Source organism: Bombina bombina, chromosome 3 (genome assembly GCF_027579735.1).
Source record: "Bombina bombina isolate aBomBom1 chromosome 3, aBomBom1.pri, whole genome shotgun sequence".
In the NCBI taxonomy this organism is placed as follows: domain Eukaryota; kingdom Metazoa; phylum Chordata; class Amphibia; order Anura; family Bombinatoridae; genus Bombina; species Bombina bombina.
Window position 1 is genome coordinate 1,215,804,991 of NC_069501.1, and position 20,599 is coordinate 1,215,825,589.

The 20,599-nt window shown below is 37.5% G+C and overlaps 1 protein-coding gene across 3 annotated transcripts in view; it reads left to right on the forward strand.

Moving 5' to 3' along the window:
* The window catches only part of TENM4 (teneurin transmembrane protein 4), a 953,133-nt gene that overhangs the window by 880,056 nt on the left and 52,478 nt on the right, over positions 1-20,599 (forward strand). For all 3 annotated transcript variants that reach the window (XM_053708674.1, XM_053708672.1, XM_053708673.1), the window contains one exon: positions 2,437-2,669. In XM_053708674.1, coding sequence (XP_053564649.1) covers positions 2,437-2,669 — 233 coding nt within the window. The remainder of the gene's footprint in view (positions 1-2,436; positions 2,670-20,599) is intronic.

A 20,599-nucleotide genomic window follows, 5' to 3' on the forward strand; every position in this document is an offset into this window, starting at 1 on the left:
ATAATTTTTTCACTGCACATAAAGACCAGAACACCCAATGAGTCTGTTGAGATTTCTAAGTGTAAGGGTCATTATTGCTTACAATAGCCTAATGCATATCTCAGTCATTCCCGAATCCCCTGTGTCCTTACCATCTCTACTGGAAGTTTATTCATGAATCAACCACCCCATACATAAAGAAGTGATTTTACAACTTATTCCTGAATCTACCACCATGCAGCTTGAGATCATAAACTCATTTTATGATTTATTTAGTCTCCTTTTCCTATAATTTAACTCTGCAAATTGTGGGCGTTACAATTCCTGTTAAAATGTCAGTCTCCAGACTTATCACTTATATTCTACAGTCATTGGCTGCACACTCTACTGGCGCATTTATAACTCTCTCTAACTGACCTCATCAGAGAAGGAAACCTAACTTACAACATTGCAGCTGCCATTGCTATATGGGCACTAAAACTTTACACTTTTTGTCAATATTTAAACAGCTAAAATACATTTGCATATTATTTTCAGTCTAAGATTTGTTTTGAATATCCCATTCATTTGATGTTCCTTTAATTCTTCAATATGCTTCAAAATTTCTATTTAAAAAAACCTTTTATTTTCTTCCCTGAGCTACATATTCTAAGGTTTTAATGTGTTACACTTTAGTTTTTAGACCATGCACCTGTTAAAGGGACATGAAACCCTTTTTTTTTCTTTCATGATTCAGATAGAGCATACAATATTAAATAACTTTCCAATTTACTTCTATGATCTATTTTGTACATTCTCTTTGTATCCTTTGTTGAAGGAGCAGTAATGCACTACTGGGAGCTAGCTAAACACATATAGTAAATATTCCAGTAGAAAATTGCTTCTCCAGAAACTACCTAAGTGTGCTTTACAACAAAGGATACCAAAAAAAAAAGTAAATTGGTTAATAGAATTCAAATTAAAAGTTGGAAATGGATATTACATGCTGTATCTGAATCATGAAAGTTTAGTTTTGACTGTATTGTTCTTTAAGTATCCTTAATTTGAACAGTTTTTTATGTCCACTTGAATGTCGCTATAACCCTTTGTCTATCGATCAGGGCTGCTGCGGCGCATTGTGACTGTGATCTGGGAATTAGCTGCCGCACTTTACTTTAGAGTGAAGCTGCATGGAAATTCAGCCGTGCAATAAAAGTCAACATTGCTTTCCATTGCCTTCTGTTAATTCCTGAAAGTAGCGTATATGAAATGCTGCTTTAATTGCACAATTAGAATCTGCAGATGTTTTCTGTCTTTGCATTTAGATCGCTTGCCTTAACCTTTAATTGCTGCTTGGACTAAATTAAAGGGACGTTAAAGTAAAATAAAACGTTAATGATTCAGATAGAGTATGCAGTTTTTAAGGACTATTTTGTTTACTTCCATTATCAAGTTTTATATGCACACTTTCTGTGGCACCAACTCCTTCAGAGCATGTGAAAGAGTTCACATTGTGTATATATATATATATGTCTTTAATTGGCTGATGGCTGTCACATGATACAGATTAGTGGGAAATGGAAGGAAATTTGAAAATCTACTGCTCATATTAAATAAGTTGTATTGTCTTTGAGTATGCAATTTTTGATCATGGAAATCTACCGTATTTAAAGGGACACTAAAGTCAGAATGAAGCTTTAATGATTCAGGCAGAGAATGGAATTTTAAACAACTTTCCAATGTACTTGTATTATGAAATTTTCTTTGTTTAAAAACATATGTACATATGCTCAGCAACAGCAATGCTGCAGATGATTGGTGGTAGCACACATTTGTCTCTTGTAGTTGGCTCAGCAAATGTTTTCAGATTGTTCCCAGCAGTGTTTTGCTGCTACTTCAACAAAGGATTCCAATAGAATGAAGCAAATTTGATTACAAAAGTAATTTGTGAAATTGTTTAACATTGTGTGTTCTATCTGAATCATGAAAGAACATTTTTGAGTTTCATACCCCTTTAATGGTCTTTAAAGGCATACTAAACCCATTTTTTTTCTTTCATGATTTAAATAGAGCAGCACTTTTAAACAGCTTTCTTATTTACTCCCTCCTATTATCAATTTTTCTTCGTTCTCTTGCTATCTTTATTTATAAAAGCAGGAATGTAAAGCTTAGGAGCCTGCCCATTTTAGGTTCAGCACCCTAGATAGCATTTAGCCACCAATAAGCAAGCATAACCCAGGTTCTGAACCAAAAATGGGCTTGCTCCTAAGCTTTACATTCCTGCTTTTAAATAAAGATAGCAAGAGAACGAAGAAAAAATGATAATAGGAGTAAATTAGAAAGTTGCTTAAGATTGCATGCTCTGTCTGAATCATGAAAGAAAAAAATTGGGTTCAGTGTCCCTTTAATGGCTTTACTATTCTGCTTTTTGCACAAACCTTGGTATTAATGTCTCTGCATTTTTTCACCTGATTACAGCCACAGCCCAGCACATAAATATTACCTGGCGACAGATGCTATCACAGGCTCTATCTTGCTCTCTGATACCAACAGCCGACGTGTCTATAGGATCAAATCTACGGTGGTGGTGAAGGACGTTGTGAAGAACTCAGAGGTTGTGGCGGGGACTGGGGACCAGTGTCTTCCTTTTGATGACACACGATGCGGGGATGGCGGTAAAGCCACGGAGGCTACACTCAACAACCCACGAGGTAAAAATAAGCATCTTTAGTAACTATTTAAATGCAGACACAAACTACTCTGCCCATTCTGATTTGAACAACAATAAATTGCTCTCATTTGCTACAGCATTTTATTACTACACAATTGTCCCTTTGGTAATTATGTGTTTAACTCCCACAGAGAGGTTAAACACATACTTGAGCTTGCGCAGCAGGCCGACTCCTAAGCATACATCCCTGCTTTTTCACAAAATATACCAAGAGAACAAAGTAAAATTGATAATAGAAGTAAATTAGAAAGTTGTTTAAAATTGCATCTATTTGAATCATGAAATAAAAATTTTGGGTTTCATATCCCTTAAACCAGTGGTTGACAAATCTGTTTAAAATTTAGGAGCCAGTAAAAATATTTAGGAGCCAGACATACTTTTAAGAACCAGAGAGTGGAATTTGTATATAGATCTATGGAGAATAACCAGAGCCAGGGGTAAAAATTCTAGCAGCCAGTGGCTCCCTGGCTTCTGGGTTTGTCGAGCCCTGCCTTAAACTATGGAGGTTTAAACACCAATTAGCTCCAAGCTCATGAGACTACCTAGGTATGCTTTTCATAAAAGGATACAAAAAAAGAGGTTAATTGGTCTCCACTATGTGGTTAACCTCTTTGCGGGCGTTAAACACATAGAAGTGCAGTGTCGCTAGGCTTAAAATCACATGCTCTAGCGAATTAGAGCAAGCTATTTTTCACTATAATGGCCATTTAAAGGGACACAAAAACGCCCAAAAATTATTTTCTGATTCAGACAGCACTTGCAATTTTAAACAACTTTCTTATTTACTTCTATTTAAATTTTATTCACTCTCTTGGTATTTTTTATTTAAAAACAGCATCGTAAGCTCAGGAGCATGCCCAGCCCATTTCTGGAGCACAATATGGCAGCAGCTTTGCATGAATGTTACCCATTTGCTAGAGCACTAGATGGGAGCACTATTGCCTGCCATGTAGTGCTCCTGATTCCTACCTAGGTATCTCTTCAACACAGAGTATCATGGGAATTAATTACATTAATAAGAGAAGTACATTTGAAACTTTTTTTAAAATGGTATGCTCTGTCTCAATCACAGATGATGTTTGGGTTTCATATCCCTTTTAGTCTGCTACTCCATCTTTAGAATTTTATGTAATTAAAGGGACATGAAAGTAAAAATGTAACTTTCATTGTTCAGATAGCACATGCAATTTTAAAAGACTTTTCAGTTTACTTTGTCCTTTGCTAAAAAGCATACCTAGGTTAGTTTAGGAGGATCAGTGCACTCCTAGGGTCTAGCTGGGGATTGGTGGCTACACAAATATGCCAGTTGTCATTGGCTTACCAGTTGTGTTTAGCCAGCACCAAGCAGTGCATTGTATAGTTATATACAAGAAATAATGCAATAATACAATACTCTAGGTTTTCTGGCGCCTGGGTTTGTCGAGCCCTGTCCTAACACATTAGGACATTTTATTTTTGTACTTTTATGTTCCTTTTATACATAATGCTGGCTTTGTGGTTTTTTAATTTTTAGATTCCCACTTGTTTAATCCTCAGCTTTTTAAATATCTTTTTTTCCCATTTAATCCTCATGAAATAAAATTAAAAAAAAAATCACAATTGAACAATACCTCGATAATGTGTCCAATCAAATATTTGAGGCAACCACAAATGTCAACAACTGAGATGAGATATGGACTTGCCTCTCAGACACAGCTTATTCTAGAAAAGGTTATGCATCTTTTTCCGAAACGAAAGGTATACAGGAGATAATCATTGATCCAGAGAGAAAACTAATTGCTATCGCTAGCCATAGAAGAACTTACTTTACCCTCGGAAGAGATTATTGGCAAACATTCTACTGTTTGTTTTTGTTTGTCATACTCTCGATCAATATAACTATTAATATAGGATGAGACTCCGGCAAGATTAAAATTCAAGCCAGGTTAAACCCTGTGGATTTATGTTATATACTGCACTGTTTAGGTAAAATGTAGATTTATTTCCTAAAAGAAAAATGTCATCCTAACAGTGCTCTTGTTGAAATAAAATATTTATATATTTATGTACTCCGAAAGTTTCTATAATCTATATAAAAGACCAGTATTTAAACATGCCAGTTTTTTTTTGTGCCTGATGAGCATTTAAACAAAATGTTTGTCAGCCAATGGGTATTAGCAGGAAGTATGCAACCAATCTTGCAGCTCGTGAACAGGACATAACTGATGACTGGTGGGGTCATGCGACTTCTGCTCTTTATTGGCTGAACATTCGGTCACACTTTACCTGTGTGCTTAAATCCTTTGGGCATGTCATTTTAGCATAAGACTGTCCCTGTAATCCTTTGGTGTTGCAGCTTTGACTGGCAGTGAAGGTGTGTACTCACTGTACTATATTAAATGAACAGTGTACGGTAAAATGATCTTCCCTTTAATATGTTCCCAAAGATCCATGTTACCTGTTAAAATGTTTTCAATTGTTGCAAATAGCTCCTTTAACTTTATTTTGTCATTTTAAATACACAATTTTGCCAATTGTATAACCATTTATACTGACAATACAAGTATTTGCTATATTAAATCTATTTAAACATAAATGAGCAGATGAGTTTACATTCCCATTGGGGTTGTGTGATATGTGTACTAAAATGTTCATTTTTAATTGCCTTTTGCTTTTGTGTAACCAGACAGAGATAAAATGAAGAGGCCATTGAGTAAAGAGAGAGAATACAGATAAGGAGGTCTACTCTCTCTACAAGCTTAGCCCATTTTAGTTGGGGTTTCAACTAGCAAAAACAGCTATTTCATATACAAAAAAATCTAAAGGAGAATTTCCCATACATTTTATACTCTACAGTTGGTATAACAAGTAATCTGAAACATATTAAGGAAACCAATTTTGCAGTACACTGTCCCTTTAACCAATGAAGAAATAGATTTAAAGTAGTTTTCTTTGTCCACATTGCTATTATAAAGATAATGATATACACAACTGTTTTTTCTTTTCTTCATAATAATGGTCTAATGAAAATATCCTCACGTTACGTGCAGAGAATATCCTGATCTGACCAAATATTTTGCAACAGTAAATACAGTAGATTTGCATAATGAACAAATGCAAGATAAATAGACAATGCGATAGCACTCAGTCTGAACTTCAAATGAGTAACAGATTTTTTTTCTGACAAATTTCAAAGTTGTACCCACTCCTTCTGTATCATGTGACAGCCATCAGCCAATCACACAATTCATATACGTATAGTCTGTGAATTTTTGCACATGCTCAGTAGGAGCTGGTGTCTCAAAAAGTGTAAATATAAAAAGACTGTGTACATTTTGTTAATGAAAATAAATGGGAAAGTTGTTTAAAATTGCTGCTCTATCTGAATAATACAAGTTTCATTTGACTTGAGTGTCCCTTTAACCACTTCACCCAAATGGACATATATATACGTTCTGCAGTACTTTGGCTATTCTACCGCAGGACGTATATATAGGTTCTAGCTTCAGGAAGCTCCAGTACTCTATGTTACAGCCGAGAGCTGTAGCTTCAGGCATCTGCCGCATATGGAGCCGGGGTGCGATTGATGCTCTGGCTCTATATGATGCCAGATGCCTGATCGTTACAGAAGGTGACACTGTGTGTGTCACCATCTGTAACGATTGTTGCGGGAGGTGGAGGCGGGAGGCAAGTGGGCGGTCCAGCAGGGGAGGCAGGAGGGAGAGGGAGTGAGTAAAAGGACCCTAAGCTACGGATAATAAAAAATAAAGGTACAGGGACCCTAAACTTTAGATCGTGGGTGGGGTGGACACTACGCTACAGAAAATATGTTAAATATAATAATAAAAAAATATATATTTTTGTAGCAAAAGGTAGTTTATAGGTACTGGCAGATGGCTGCCAGTACCTAAGATGGCACCTAACAGAGGGGCGAGGTTTAGAGAGCTGTTTGGGAGAGATCAGGGAGGTTTGGGGGTAAGGGGAGCCTACACTGCAGATGGGGGTTACCAATGGGGGAGGGAAGAGAGCTGTTTTGGAGGGTCAGGTAGGGATCAGGGGGTATGAAGTGTCGGGTGGGGGCTAATCTCTACACTAAAGCTAAAATTAACCTTTTAAGCTACCTGATTAACTGCCGGGAATAATAGAAGTGTGGTGCGCAGCTGCAATTAGTGGCCTTCTAGTTACCAAAAAGCAATGGCAAAGCCAAATATGTCTGCTTTTTCTGAACAAAGGGTATCCCAGAGAAACTTTTACCAACATTTGTGCTGTGATTGCACAAGCTGTATGTAAATAATTTCTGTGTGAAACCCAAAGTTTGTGAAAAAAGTACTTATTTGATCGCATTTGGCGGTGAAATGGTGGCCTGAAATATACCAAAATGGGCCTAGATCAATACCTTCGGTTGTCTACTTAAAAAAATATATATAGTTTTGACAGGTAAACAAAAAAAGGCTCTATTTTTGTTTAAATTGAATGATGGCAAAAATGCTAAAAAATCTCTGTTATTTTGGGCATTTTTTTGTCTGAAAGTCCAGGTAGTGAAAGGGTTAAAATGTCAGAATTCATGTCCATAGTTATCAGAGGTCCAAGGTTATAGTGTAACCCTATGAATAACTTGTAGCATAGACAGACGTTTGTGTCTTAGGGCCCGATTAATCTAAAACTCTACGCTCTGGTGAGATTCTCTAATTTGTCATTTCAGTAATGTGAGGTCCCACAAACCAAATTTTAGCTTGATTCCTGTTTATCTAACAATACGGTGTATAATGTTCAAGAATGCCCCCCCCCAAAATTTTGCGTGATTTCTTAACATGGCGGCAAGTTTTTGATAATCAGATCGTTAGTGTGAAGCAATGAGTTTCTGCCGTCTCTGGCATACAAAAGGTTAAACTAGTGGTCTTTAGTTACAGCAGTCAGGGGCACATTTTTAAAGATATTTCTGGTTGACCATGGAGACAGATTACTGACATGAACAAATCAATCTCCAACTAAGACTCGGTTCACTGCTTGCGAATGTGGTTTATTTCTTTCTTTTTCAAGGCTTACTTCACCGTAGGTAGATCAGTCAAAATGACATATATGAGGCTCAAGCAGGTATATAGTTAAAATCCAGGCTTCTTGTGTTCATCACTATCTGGACTTAAAATTCAATGTTAGTGCAGTAAAAACTTAACAAACTAGATATTTCCATTATTATTTTTTTTTTTTTAACTTGAGGCTTAGAGATTTAATTCACAGTGAACCAAATTACCATACAAAAAGTGCTTAACGCACCATAAACCCTTTCATATCCATCATACACAAAAATGGGACAGGAAAAGCTGCCTTCAATCAAATGCAAACCACAAGTGACTGCTAAACCAAGCCAGATGAAACCTTAGCGTACATATTCATAATTTAATTGTGATTTTGTCCACAGTAAAATGTCTCTAGCATATGTAGAATTACATGTGAATTTTCATTTCCAAGGAGAATTATTTTCAGCAAACTGTGTCTGCCAGCCTTTGTCATTTCAGTCAACCGTGAACCAACCTCCGTGATGTAGCTTGTTGGATTAGGGAGAATGGTGTTAACCTACATAACTGTAGGTCAGCGCTTGTCTAATTTACAGTTTACAATGCAATTAATAAACAAGCCGTCATTTCCAATGGGGAAGCTGCCTGGAAACATTATTTACAATGTTATTTTACAGTTACTATTTTTAAATTTTTTCAATTTGACATTCTGGCATAAAAATAAACTGCTTTATTTTCTAGCTTTTATTCCTTACTGTTCAACACCTGCAAAGCCGTTAAAGGGACAGTCTAAACCAAAATTTTTGTTGTTTAAAAAGATAGATAATCCCTTTATTACCCATTCCCAAGTTTTGCATAACCAACACAGTTATATAAATACACGTTTTACCTCTGTGGTTACCTTGTATCTTAGCCTCTGCAAACTGCCCCCTTATTTCAGTTCTTTTGACAGACATCCATTTTAGCCAATCAGAGCTGGCTCACTGGAACTCCACGTGCATGAGCACAGTGTTATCTATATGACACACATAAACTAACACCCTCTAGTGATGAAAAACTGTCAAAATGCCCTGAGAGAAGAGGCGGCCTTCAAGGGCTTAAAAATTTGCATATGAACCTACTAGGTTTAGCTTTCAACTAAGAATACCAAGAGAATAAAGCAAAATTGGTGATCAAAGTAAATTGGAAAATTGTTTAAAATTACGTTCTCTATCTTAATCATGAAAGTTTATTTTGGACTAGACTGTCCCTTTAAATATACAGTTGAGAGTTGTACTTGTGTTACTCCACATGAGGATACAGTTGTTGGTCCAATCAAGAGCAAGCTTACATCTGTATGCTCCAATCACTGGTTGTATACTCACCTGGAGCAGTAATGGGGTTGTTAACGAACATTAACGTTGACAATGTGCTTAACTAGTTAAGCATATAATAAAATAATGGAATTTGTGTAAAAATACCATATTGTTCTGACAAAACAGAGTATTTTAATTTTTTATATTAGGATGTCCCTTATATATTTATTCTATGCAAGAATTTACAAATCCTTAAAAAGTTACCATGTCCTAATTATTCCTTCCGTTAAGATTAATGAAAACCATATGGCTTTACTCTGTTTCTACCTTTCTATCTGAGACTATCTTCCTCTCTGAAATGATTTTTTTAAATGTATTTATTTATTTTAGAAAAAAATGCGTAGTTTGTATTAACACATTGCAAAAGACCTAAATATAATCATGTAAAACTGTCATTTTGTTAGCAAAATGTGCATTGATTTGCAGTCCACAGACACACCTTTTGAGCATGATTATTTTATATTTGCTGTGATCAGTTATAAATGAGTCGTTATAAATGTTTCAAGGTCACAGTCTGAGATTAAACTCCTCTTGTGGAACCTCTTACAGCTGTAAAAGGACATTAAATATTTTTTCTATACTCATAACAATATTATTATTATTATCGGTTTTTTGTAGAGCGCCAAAAGCTCTTTAAAAACATAAAAATATGTAAAAAATAGGGCTGGGCGATATGGGGGGGATCGAGATTGCGATTTAATTTTATTAAAAATTACTATAACACCTTAATTTTTCAATAAAACGTTTATTTAACACTGAGAAACATTTACAGTAAGATTCTGTAATGTCCAATACACTCTTGGAGCATAAAAATGAACACTTATAATTAGAAGAAAAATAAAAAAATAAAAAAACTTGTTGTTCACTGCACCACTGTGTACTACTACTGATGATTGAGGATCTATCTTATGGGAATCTACACTTGACTCAACGAAATTATATATTGAATAAATATAAATAATAAATATAATATTACAATTATCATCTATCTATCTAGTAAGTAACTATATAGATCATTCATCCTCTATAATCTATCTACTAGAGAGCAGTACGTAGTAGATATTATTTATATATATTTTGGTAACATTAAGTTGAATATATTATATTTTACAATTCATTTCACAATACATCCTACAAGCAACCCTTAATGAACATTTATAAATACAATATATTGTATTATTGTAATATGTAATCAAACTCAATGTTAAGCGTCACAGAAGTTAAAAAAAATCAATAAAAAAAAATCAGTAAGGCACTTTATGTTTAAATATTTTTTTATTGAGTTTTTTACAGCATAAAGATAACAAATTATAAACTGTTGCATGAGGTAAATACATCAGAGCCCCTTTGAGTGGGGGGCAGTTGTCATCATAACATTGTATTAATACCTTTCATTATGGCATACAAACAAGAAAAAAGGGAGGAGGGGGGAGGGGAAAAAGAGGGGAAGGGGAAACCAGGAGGGGGAGGGATGGGACAGGGAAGGAAATTGCCCTGAGTTTTCAAAAAAATTAGAACTGAGTAACATATGGGCAGGGCTAGCCATATATCCATACATCAAAGAGATTAAGAGAGAAAAGAAAAAGAAAAAAAAAAAAAAAAAAAAGAGAAAGAAATAACTAAATCTCAAAACTAGGGGAAAAAAAAAACAAAACAAATTTTGTACTCACATCAAAGTTGCATATATCAATATCAAATATTTTACGTTACGAAAGAAAGAGGTATTTAAAAATTGCTTTATAGAGGCTACTTATTCTTTCCCGAGCCAACACACCTCTGCTATTGTGTATATATTTTCTTCTGATCCAACCCCCAGATCAAACGTCTGCACTATGTAGTGTTTAAACGGTAGTGGCATTATTCAGGGCCCAATAGAACCAAACCCTCTCAAATGACTCTCTAGTATTCATGATCCATGAAGCTGACTCATACATTCTAAACATATTGTTAATTTTATTCCTCACCTCTATCCATGTTGGTGCCCCCGTTTTCCAGTGGTATGCTATTGCTATTCTTGTGGTCGTGCATAGGATTCTGATAAAGGCATTAATATCTTTATTATATTGTTTGAAACCTGTGTGTAATAAGGCCTGTGAAATATCAAGCTCTATCTCTTCCTCTAGGATAGAGCTAAGTAAAGTGGAGAGAGAATGCCATATCTGTTTTACCCCATCACAGTCCCACCACATGTGTTTAAAGGTGCCTATGTTCCCACATCCCCTGTAGCATAAGTTGGATGCCGCCTGTGACATATGAGAGGTAATATTTGGTGTGAGGTACCAGCGAAATGCTATTTTGAGAGTATTTTCACGTAGATCTGCACTGATCAACCCTCTTCCCATGGAGCTAAATATATTCTCCCATGTGTGTTTATCATATCTGACATTAATGTCTTCTTCCCACCTCTGCATCAAAGTTGTTTTAGGGGCATTGGGGTCTTTCTGTAGCGCTATGTACATAATAGAGATTGTACGTTTAGGCCTGGATGTTAGTGAGTATATGTTTTCCAGTGTTGTGGGGGAAGAGGTTCTCTCATTGCCCATATATTTACGGATGGAGGAGGACAACTGTAAATATTGAAACCACCTTATCTTCATCGGAGTCAGTTTATCTTGAATCTGAGTGTAGGTCATAAGTGTATTATTGAGTAAGGCATCCGCAACTCTATACAGCCCTTTATTTGCCCATTTATCTATAATGGTATAAAGTTCTTGAGGCATAATTTTCCTAAGTGGGATCATCACTGATCTCGGAGGTAGTATGTTGTGGTGATCTGTTATCCATTTTTTAACTTGTTTGATGGATGCATGGATTGGTGATCTATATATAAGTGTATTACTTGTTTGGTCCTTCCATAACATGTCGTCTGCATTTGGTAGTCCCTCCATCCCCGCCTCTAACTTGGGCCAGATAATGTCCCCTTGTCTCCTCCCCAGTAGTATTGTTTGAGATATTCTAGCTGCCTTGTAATAGTCAATTAGGTTTGGGACACCTACCCCTCCCAGAGTTTTGTGTTGTGTCAGAACCACTGAAGGGATTCTTGCTTTTTTGCTACCCCTAACATAGGCTATTAGTTCCTTTTGTAGTGTGGATAATTCTAAAACCGGGATAGGTAGAGGTAGTGTGCGGAATAGGTAAAGTAACCGTGGGAAGACATTCATTTTGACTGCGGTAAGTCGGCCATACCAAGAAAAAGTATGTCTTCTCCAACTCTGGAGGTCCTTTCTTATAGTTTTAAATAACGGAGTATAATTGTACTTATACAGTTGGTTGTATTGAGATGTTAGCTGGATCCCCAGGTACCTAAGAGAGTGTTTCACCCATTTAAACTCAAAGTTAAGCTCTATGGTTTTTTTTGTATGGGGGGGTAAAGCTATTGGTAATGCCTCGCATTTCTCAAGATTGATTTTATATCCCGATATCTGTGAGAATCTATCGAGGAGGTTGTATAAATTCGGGAGAGACAACAGGGGTTTCGTAACGGTGACCAAAATGTCATCTGCAAAGAGGGTGAGTTTGTATTCTTGATTTGCTATAGTGGCGCCGGCGATATCCGGGGATAGTCTTATTCTAGCTGCTAGGGGCTCTATGCATAGAGCAAATATCAGGGGGGACAGAGGGCATCCCTGTCTTGTCCCATTCCTTATGGGAAAAGGTTTAGATCTATATCCTGCCGATACAACCTGTGCAGTGGGGCTAGAGTAAATTGCCTGAATTGCTTTAATAAAGGGACCATCAAACCCCATGTGCCGCAGTACCATCATCATGTATCTCCAGTCTATCCTATCAAACGCCTTCTCCGCATCCAAAGATAGGAGCAGAGAAGGCGTTTCCTTCTTTCCCAGGTGTTCTATAATATTTATCATTCTTCTTATGTTATCCGGGGCCTCCCTATTTGCTATAAATCCCACCTGGTCCGGATGGACAAGTGAGGGCAATATAGTTTTTAAGCGATTGGCCAATATCTTGGTGAATATCTTCAGATCCTGATTTATGAGCGATATAGGGCGATAACTGGCGCAGAGTTTGGGATTTTTCCCTGTTTTAGGAATGACCACAATTTTAGCCCCCAGTAATTCCTTTGGTATTTCCCGGCCCTCTAAGAAATGATTACAGAATTTCGTGAGATGAGTTAATAATGTTGTACGAAATAGCTTATAATAATCCCCCGGGAAGCCGTCCGGTCCCGCTGCCTTTCCCACTTTCAATTCTTTTATAACCTGTATAACCTCTATTGGAGATACGGGGGCATTTAAGATAATTTTGTCCTCATCTGAGATAACCGGAAGATGTGCATCAGTCAAAAAGTTATGTGTGTCTTTTGTAATAGATGGTGAGTGTTTAGTTTTGTGACCATCATAGAGTTGGCCATAGTACCTTGCGAATTCATCTACTATCTCCTGAGGAGATGATGTTGTATCTCCATTGGCTAGCTGTAGGAAGGGAATAGCCATGGCTCTATTTCTTTCCTGTAGTTTATGTGCCAAATATCTGTCTGGTTTATTGGCAAATATGAAATATTGTACTTTCAGTTTATGTAGTGTGTTAGTGGCATTTGTAGTCAGTAAGTTAGCTAATGTGGTTCTTTTTGCCTGTAATGTTCTTAAGGTATTGTCACTATGTGTAAGCCTGTGTGACTTCTCTAAAGTGGCTATCTCTTGGTGGAGTGTAGATATCTGTTTTCGACATTGTCTGGTATGTGCCGCCTTCCCTTGCATTAGTATTCCCCTAAGATATGCTTTGTGGGCCGCCCATGTGTATAAAGGGTTGGAGGTGGTATCTATATTTATGTCCCAGTACTCTTTGAGATATTTCAGGACCTGGTCCTGTGCTAGGGGCTGCTGGAAATATTGTGGGTCATAAGACCACGACTTTTCCCGCTTATGATCTTGTATCCCATCTAAAGATAGCGTCAGTATGGAGTGGTCAGACCAAACGCAGGGGTATATTTCAGAAGATAGTAAGATCGGGTGAAAGATTTGGCTGGTATAGATATAGTCAATTCTTGTATAAGATTTATGTGCAGCGGAATAATAGGTGGTGTCGTTTGTGGTTCCATATAAGGCCTGCCAGGAATCTATAAGAGTGTGGGATGCCAGGTGTTCCTGAATGTGCTTTATATCCCGGTTGTGTTGCTGTTTTTTATGTGATAAAGTCTCTCGACTGGGTGTCTGGATCGGAGATAAGTTAATGTTAAAATCTCCAGCTACTATAATCCTAATTTGGGACCACTGAGTTAGAAGATGCGATATATGGGCAAAGAATTCTGTCTGTTTCGTATTAGGTGCATATATATTGCAGAGTACTATGTCTGTGTTATCAATTTGACCTTTAACTATTAAATATCTCCCCTCCTCATCTGTGGTTATGGATTCAAGTTCAAAGTTAAGGACAGAGTGAATCAAAATGGAAACTCCTCTTTTTTTGGTAGAGGCTGTGGCATGGTAATGTTGCTGAAAGTGTCTGGACCAATATTTAGGAACCTGATTGTTAAGAAAGTGAGTCTCCTGTAGGAAGAGAATATTAGCTTTGATATTTATATATTGGTTCATTGCCACTCGTCTCTTTACATCCGTATTCAGGCCTCTCACATTATGAGAAATTAATTTAATTTTAGGGGCCATCTAAGTGGATATAGGATGTATCATAAATATATTGGGATATAGTTTGAGAAGATGTATGCATCTGGAATTTCTCTGACCGGGGTAAGCCTCTGACCATTCTACAACTGTGTCATCTGGGCGTGTGTGATGTGCTACAACATTATGTGGCTCTAAAAGGGGATTGTAGTGAGTAGTGTGAGTACAATAACAAATTAGTGAATTAACCATAGAAAAAAAACATAATAATTCCCTCACTTGAGGGCAAGGTAATAAGATAAATAACCTTAACATTTTAAGTTTAAGTAACTGTGCAAGTGTTATAACTATGCAATAGAGAACAAAAACAATGGGCGTGAGCCCTGTCTCTTCTACAGGCACATGGTAACTGCAGTTCATCTTTCTCCCAACTCCCTGCTTTACCCCATTACCTGCAGAGTTTTTCATATATAACCTGATGGTCTATACAGGGAGTCCGGTAGTATACCTATTAAGCTTACAAAACTTCCATAGCTGGTAGCATGGCTACCACCTACTCATTAGAGAGTCACATAAAAAGGTACTTCATGTGAGATAGCTATGTTCCTCCTGCATTTGTCGACTTGTGGCTTTCATTTCTTTTCTCTTCCAGAGATAGAGAAAAACAAAAGGATTTCCCAGAAGGAAGCTGTGTTTCACTTATTCTTAGAACGTTTCGTACTGACTGTTTTCCATCTAGGAATGGTGTTTGATCTCAGAAATGCCTGGGGTTCCAGTTGTAGGGCTGAGACCGGCGGATCAGGCATTTTTGGTGTTTCTAGCCCCAGTCGTTGGCATAAATCAGGGATGTCTGCCGCTTCCTTGATAGTCACAGTTAAGTTGTCCTTCAAGATATACAGAGCGAAAGGGAACCCCCATTTGTATTGAATCTGTTGTTTCCTCAATAGCTGAGTTAAGGGGCGAAAAGAGTTCCGCCTTTGGAGAGTCCTAAAAGATAGGTCTTGATAGAATTGAACAACTGACCCCTGGAATTTGAACGTAGGAGCATTTCTAGCTGCTGAGAGTATTAGCTCTTTGTCTTGGAAGAGCAGCATCTTCACTATTACATCTCGCGGTGGAGCCTCCCCCTTAGGTTTAGCCCTCAGAGCTCTGTGAGCTCTTTCCATAGTAAAATCACTATTTCCCTTATTTCCAGTTATGCTTCTGAAGAGTTGTTGTAGATAGGTAGGTAGCTCCTTACCATCCACTGTCTCCGGGATACCTTTTAGCCTTAGATTGCTTCTTCTACTCCTGTTCTCCAGATCTTCAATCTTGTCTTGCATCTCTATGAGCAGTTGGTGATGTGAGGCAATGGTTTGTGAAAGTCCATTCATATCCTCCGTAATTGCTTCTGTATGTTCTTCAATTGTATCCATTCTACCTCCTAGTTCTGCTATATCAGACCTGATCTCTGTTAGACTAGCTGTAACTGCTGTGTGCATGGAATCAATTTTAGTCCATAATTTATCAAAGCTAGCTGATATATCTTGTTTTGAAACCAAAGATTGCAGGTCTGCTTTAGTTACTGGGGTCTGATCTGTGTTTGATACTGCAGATTCTGAATCTGAGTCCATTTCTTCTGGGATCTCAGCGTCTGGTTGGTCTATCTGTTTTATTGTTTTGGAAGGCTTGAAGTATGTGTTCAAAGATGTAGGCTTGTTTCTTTTGTCTAAGGAGGATTTCCTGGCAGACATTTCGGGAGACCTGTGAAAAAACCCCAGGTTCTCACTATGAAATAATGTAGTGGATCAAGGAGCAGGTGTCAATAGGGTTATAATCTGTTTGGTGAAAAAAAAGGAAACTCGTGAGGTTCTTAAAAGTTGGAGGGGGAGGCTCTCACCGCGCTATCTCTGACTAGAAATGCATAAGGATTGTCACGGTGGTTTTGATATAATACTGGTGTTCTCTGTCCCGCTTTGGATGCTATTTTCCGGGATACATGTCCCCAGATACCTTCGTATGACTCATGTTAACAGACTAGCATGGTATCAGTCCACACTTGCACAGCATAAGGTCAGCGGCTAAAAGTTCGGCATATTTTTAGACTGCAGTCACACCAAATTTAGCTTCGATAGCTACAGGTTATTTGGACAAGGAGAAAAAAACAGCCGTATGGGCTCTCAATTGTCTGTAGCTTGTTTGTAAATCACCTAAGTGAATAAAGGCTGCGTGATTTAGAAAAGATTACTGTCCTGTATCAAAAGCTGCAAGACAAGATGGCCTCCTTTCCCGCCACTGGCAGTCCTGCTAAAGTATAGTGTTAATCCTCCAATTGGCCTTATAAACCCAAGAGGGTGACAATTCAGCAGCAAAGTGTCCCAAAGGATATAGTCAGCTAACTGGATGTGTGCAGCTAATTTCCTTCTGTTACATTTTAGGAGATAGGCCCGGAGTGTTTAAAACTTATTTCTGTCAATAGATATGTTCAATCTCACCATTAGTAGTCTCCTGGGGTCTCCCTTTATAGCACTCCTGTAATCGGATGGGTCACTCGTTTCTTTTTCCCTCTTTTTAGGGCTGGAGGTTCCGGGGTAGGCCGCAGCCGCGGCCTTTCCTAGAAATCTGCTGGTTCTCGTTTGTGGATATATCGGAAATCGGCAGGTATCCACTCCAAAGTTGTACCGGATAGTCCCTGTTAGTATATCTATCACCTAGTGGGCTTTTGACGGTGATATTCCTCAAATAAAAGTGTAAAACTGGTGTTATTTGTCACTTTCTGTGCAGAGCTAAACAGAAGTGCTGCTTCTCTCTTTGCTGGCAAACTCACAGGCTCCAGTAAGGCACTTTAAAGGGACACTAAACCCAAACATTTTCTTTCATGATTCAGATAGAGAATATAATTTTAAACAACATTCCAATTTAATTCTATTATTTAATTTTCTTCATTATTTAGCTATCCTTTGTTGAAGAAATAGCAATGTATATGGGTGAGCCAATCACACGAGGCATCTATGGGCAGCAACCAATCAGCAGCTACTGAGCCTATCTAGATATGCTTTTTAAGCAAAGTATAACAAGAGAATGAAGCAAATTAGATAATAGAAGTAAATTATAAAGTTGTTTAAAATTACATGCTCTTTCTAAATCATAAAATAAAAAAGTGGGTTTCATGTTCCTTTAAAGATTTTTTACAATATTCACTTTATTGCTCACAACTTTGAGCTGTCCCACCGCTTGACCACCGCCACAACACTCCCAGATGACTCCCACACACTCTTCAATCTCTTCCAAAATGGCCATTTTGCGGGCATTCTCAGATCCGCCCACGACCGCACACTGGTCCGCCTCTCATCCTCCCTCTCTGCCTCCGTTTTCATGATGATCTGAAGATTTTTTTTTTAAATTGCGTACTCTCGCGGTTTTAAAACCGCTGCGATTAATCACTGTTTAAAACCGCATCCGCGATTAATCGTGCAGCCCTAGTAGAAAGCATTTTGCTAGTAACATTTTCAGAGTTTTCCAAATTTAGAGAAGTTGGTGGATGCGCCCCTGAAAACCCTTATGTGTTTACTAGTTCTGTTTTCATGTTATCAATTGGACGTGTGACGTAAATCAGTGTTTCTCAACCGTGGTCCTCAAATACCCCCAACAGGCCAGGTTTTTATTATAGCTGAACCAGTGCACAGGTGAAGTAATCAGCTGATCAGTAACCATGGTTACTAACCTACTGTCACCCATCAGTTTATTTAACCTGTGCACCGGTTCAGCTATAGTTAAAACCTGGCCTGTTGGGGGAACGTGGTTCAGAAAAAATGACGTAAATTATCTCCTTTGCTGTTTTAAACTATATATATATATATGTATAGCATGTATCAGAGTCAGACAAACTGCAACTTATTATAGTATTTATATTATTATTATTTATTTGTATATAGCCTTAAGAATCCGTAGCGCTGGGTACAGTATACAATGACAAGGATTTGTGATAAGATACTAAACAAATCTACAGGAGGAAGAGGGCCGTGCTCTGAAGAGCTCACAGTCTACAGGTTAAGGGTGCAGAGACATAAGGTTTGGGGTAGCTAGTGAGTCAGGCAGTACAAGAAAGATTCTGGTTACGATGATATAGTATAGAATATTGTATATAGCAGCAAGAAATCTACATACAGAATAAATGTTTAATGTTTTCAAAACGCTGCACTATGTGTTAACAAAAAGAAAAGCTCTAATAAGCTAAATGAAAGTCCTGGTGAGGATATTGATCTTAACTTGATAGTGGCCAATTACGTGTAAGCAGTCCTTTTGTAGTATGTAGCTGGTTCAGTCAATTTGCAAGTACAGAATTTGATCACCAATGTCTAGGGAGCATAGTCAAGCACAATTTTCAAAGGTATCTTACAGCAAAACCAAGCAAAATAAATAATGAATGAACATTATAAAGTTGTTTTCTTTTTAATGATTGATTTTCTGCAAATTACTCCTGAACGTACTCTGATAATTGGATTTCTGCTTTGATAACTATTCCTCAGCCTAAACCTGGCGATCATGGGTTAAATTCTTGCAGAATGAGACTCTGATTTAGACACTCACTGTCTTTGGGATCCTTATATATGAATCATATGAAGAGAGAGTGCGTTTTACATAAATCTTTGTGCGGGTAGCATGTCTCATACCAATGCCTAGGATCCGAAGGAATTATTTATGAGAGAGAAAAAAAACCCATAGTGTTTCTCAAAACCTCCTGCTGATTCCTGAGCACTTTGCTAAAATGTGTTGGATATTTCTATGAGATTCTTAGAGGCTGTTCAGTCATCAAAATATGTGAGAGACACACCCCTTAAAGGGACAGTGTACTCTAATATTTTCTCCTCTTTAATGTCCATTTTACCTACAGGAGCGTATTAAATTGTTTACAAATATATCCTTTACTTTTATTTTCTCTTTTGAAATAGCTGATTTTGCCCATTATATCCCCACCTATATTGAACATTTCTAGACATGCGTTCTGGTTACAAAATTAAACATTTAAAGGGACAGTAAAGTCCAAATTAAACTTTCATGATTCAGATAGGGCATGTAAATGTAAACAACTTTCCAATGTACTTTTATCATCAAATTTGCTTTGTTCTCTTGGTATTCTTAGTTGAAAGCTAAACCTAGGTAGGCTCACATGCTAATTTCGAAGCCCTTGAAGGCCACCTCTTATCTGAATGCATTGACAGTTTTTTTTACGGTTAGAGGGTGCAAGTTCATGTGTGCCCTATAGATAACGTGCTCACTCCGGTGGAGTTATTTATGAGTCAGCATAACTTGCCTTAAAGGGACAGTCAACACTTGCAGTAACATTATTTGATATTGAAAAATAAAAAGCGAAGATACGCCTGCACTATACCCCTTCTGTCTTGCCGCCTTGCTTCTTGTACTAATCACCGTCGATAACTTCTCTAATACCAGGTAAATATGGCAGCCGAACTCCCCCCACCGTTACGTAGCTACCTTCTTCTTCAAATGATCAGCAAATCATAATCCAATCCTCGGTCAGAAATTGCAAGCTCGTGCAATTTCTGACCGAGGATTGGATTCTGATATATTTATAGAAATATATATTTAAAAATAAAAAGGATCATTTTATACTATGTGAAGAACATTGGAATGTAAAGTATTCATAACTCATGTCAGGTTGAGCACACTTGGTGAAACGCTGTCGGGTTAGCACATTAGCAAGAAATGTTAGTTTTTTATATAACGCACTCCATTTAAGTATATGGGGAGAAGTTAGGGTGGGCACGATATCCGGAGTCCTGAAGTTAGCACGCAAACTATTTACTTTAAAACTTGAAATTGGTGCGCTAACCTGCGCGCATTAAAAGTTTACTTCTGGCGGTGTCTGCACTTGAGAAATGCACCAAATAGTGCTGCAATTGTAACCTGGCCCTGTACTTGATTGGGGTTTCAGTTAGCAGAAATAGCTATTTCATAAACAAAAATATACTTAAAGGAATA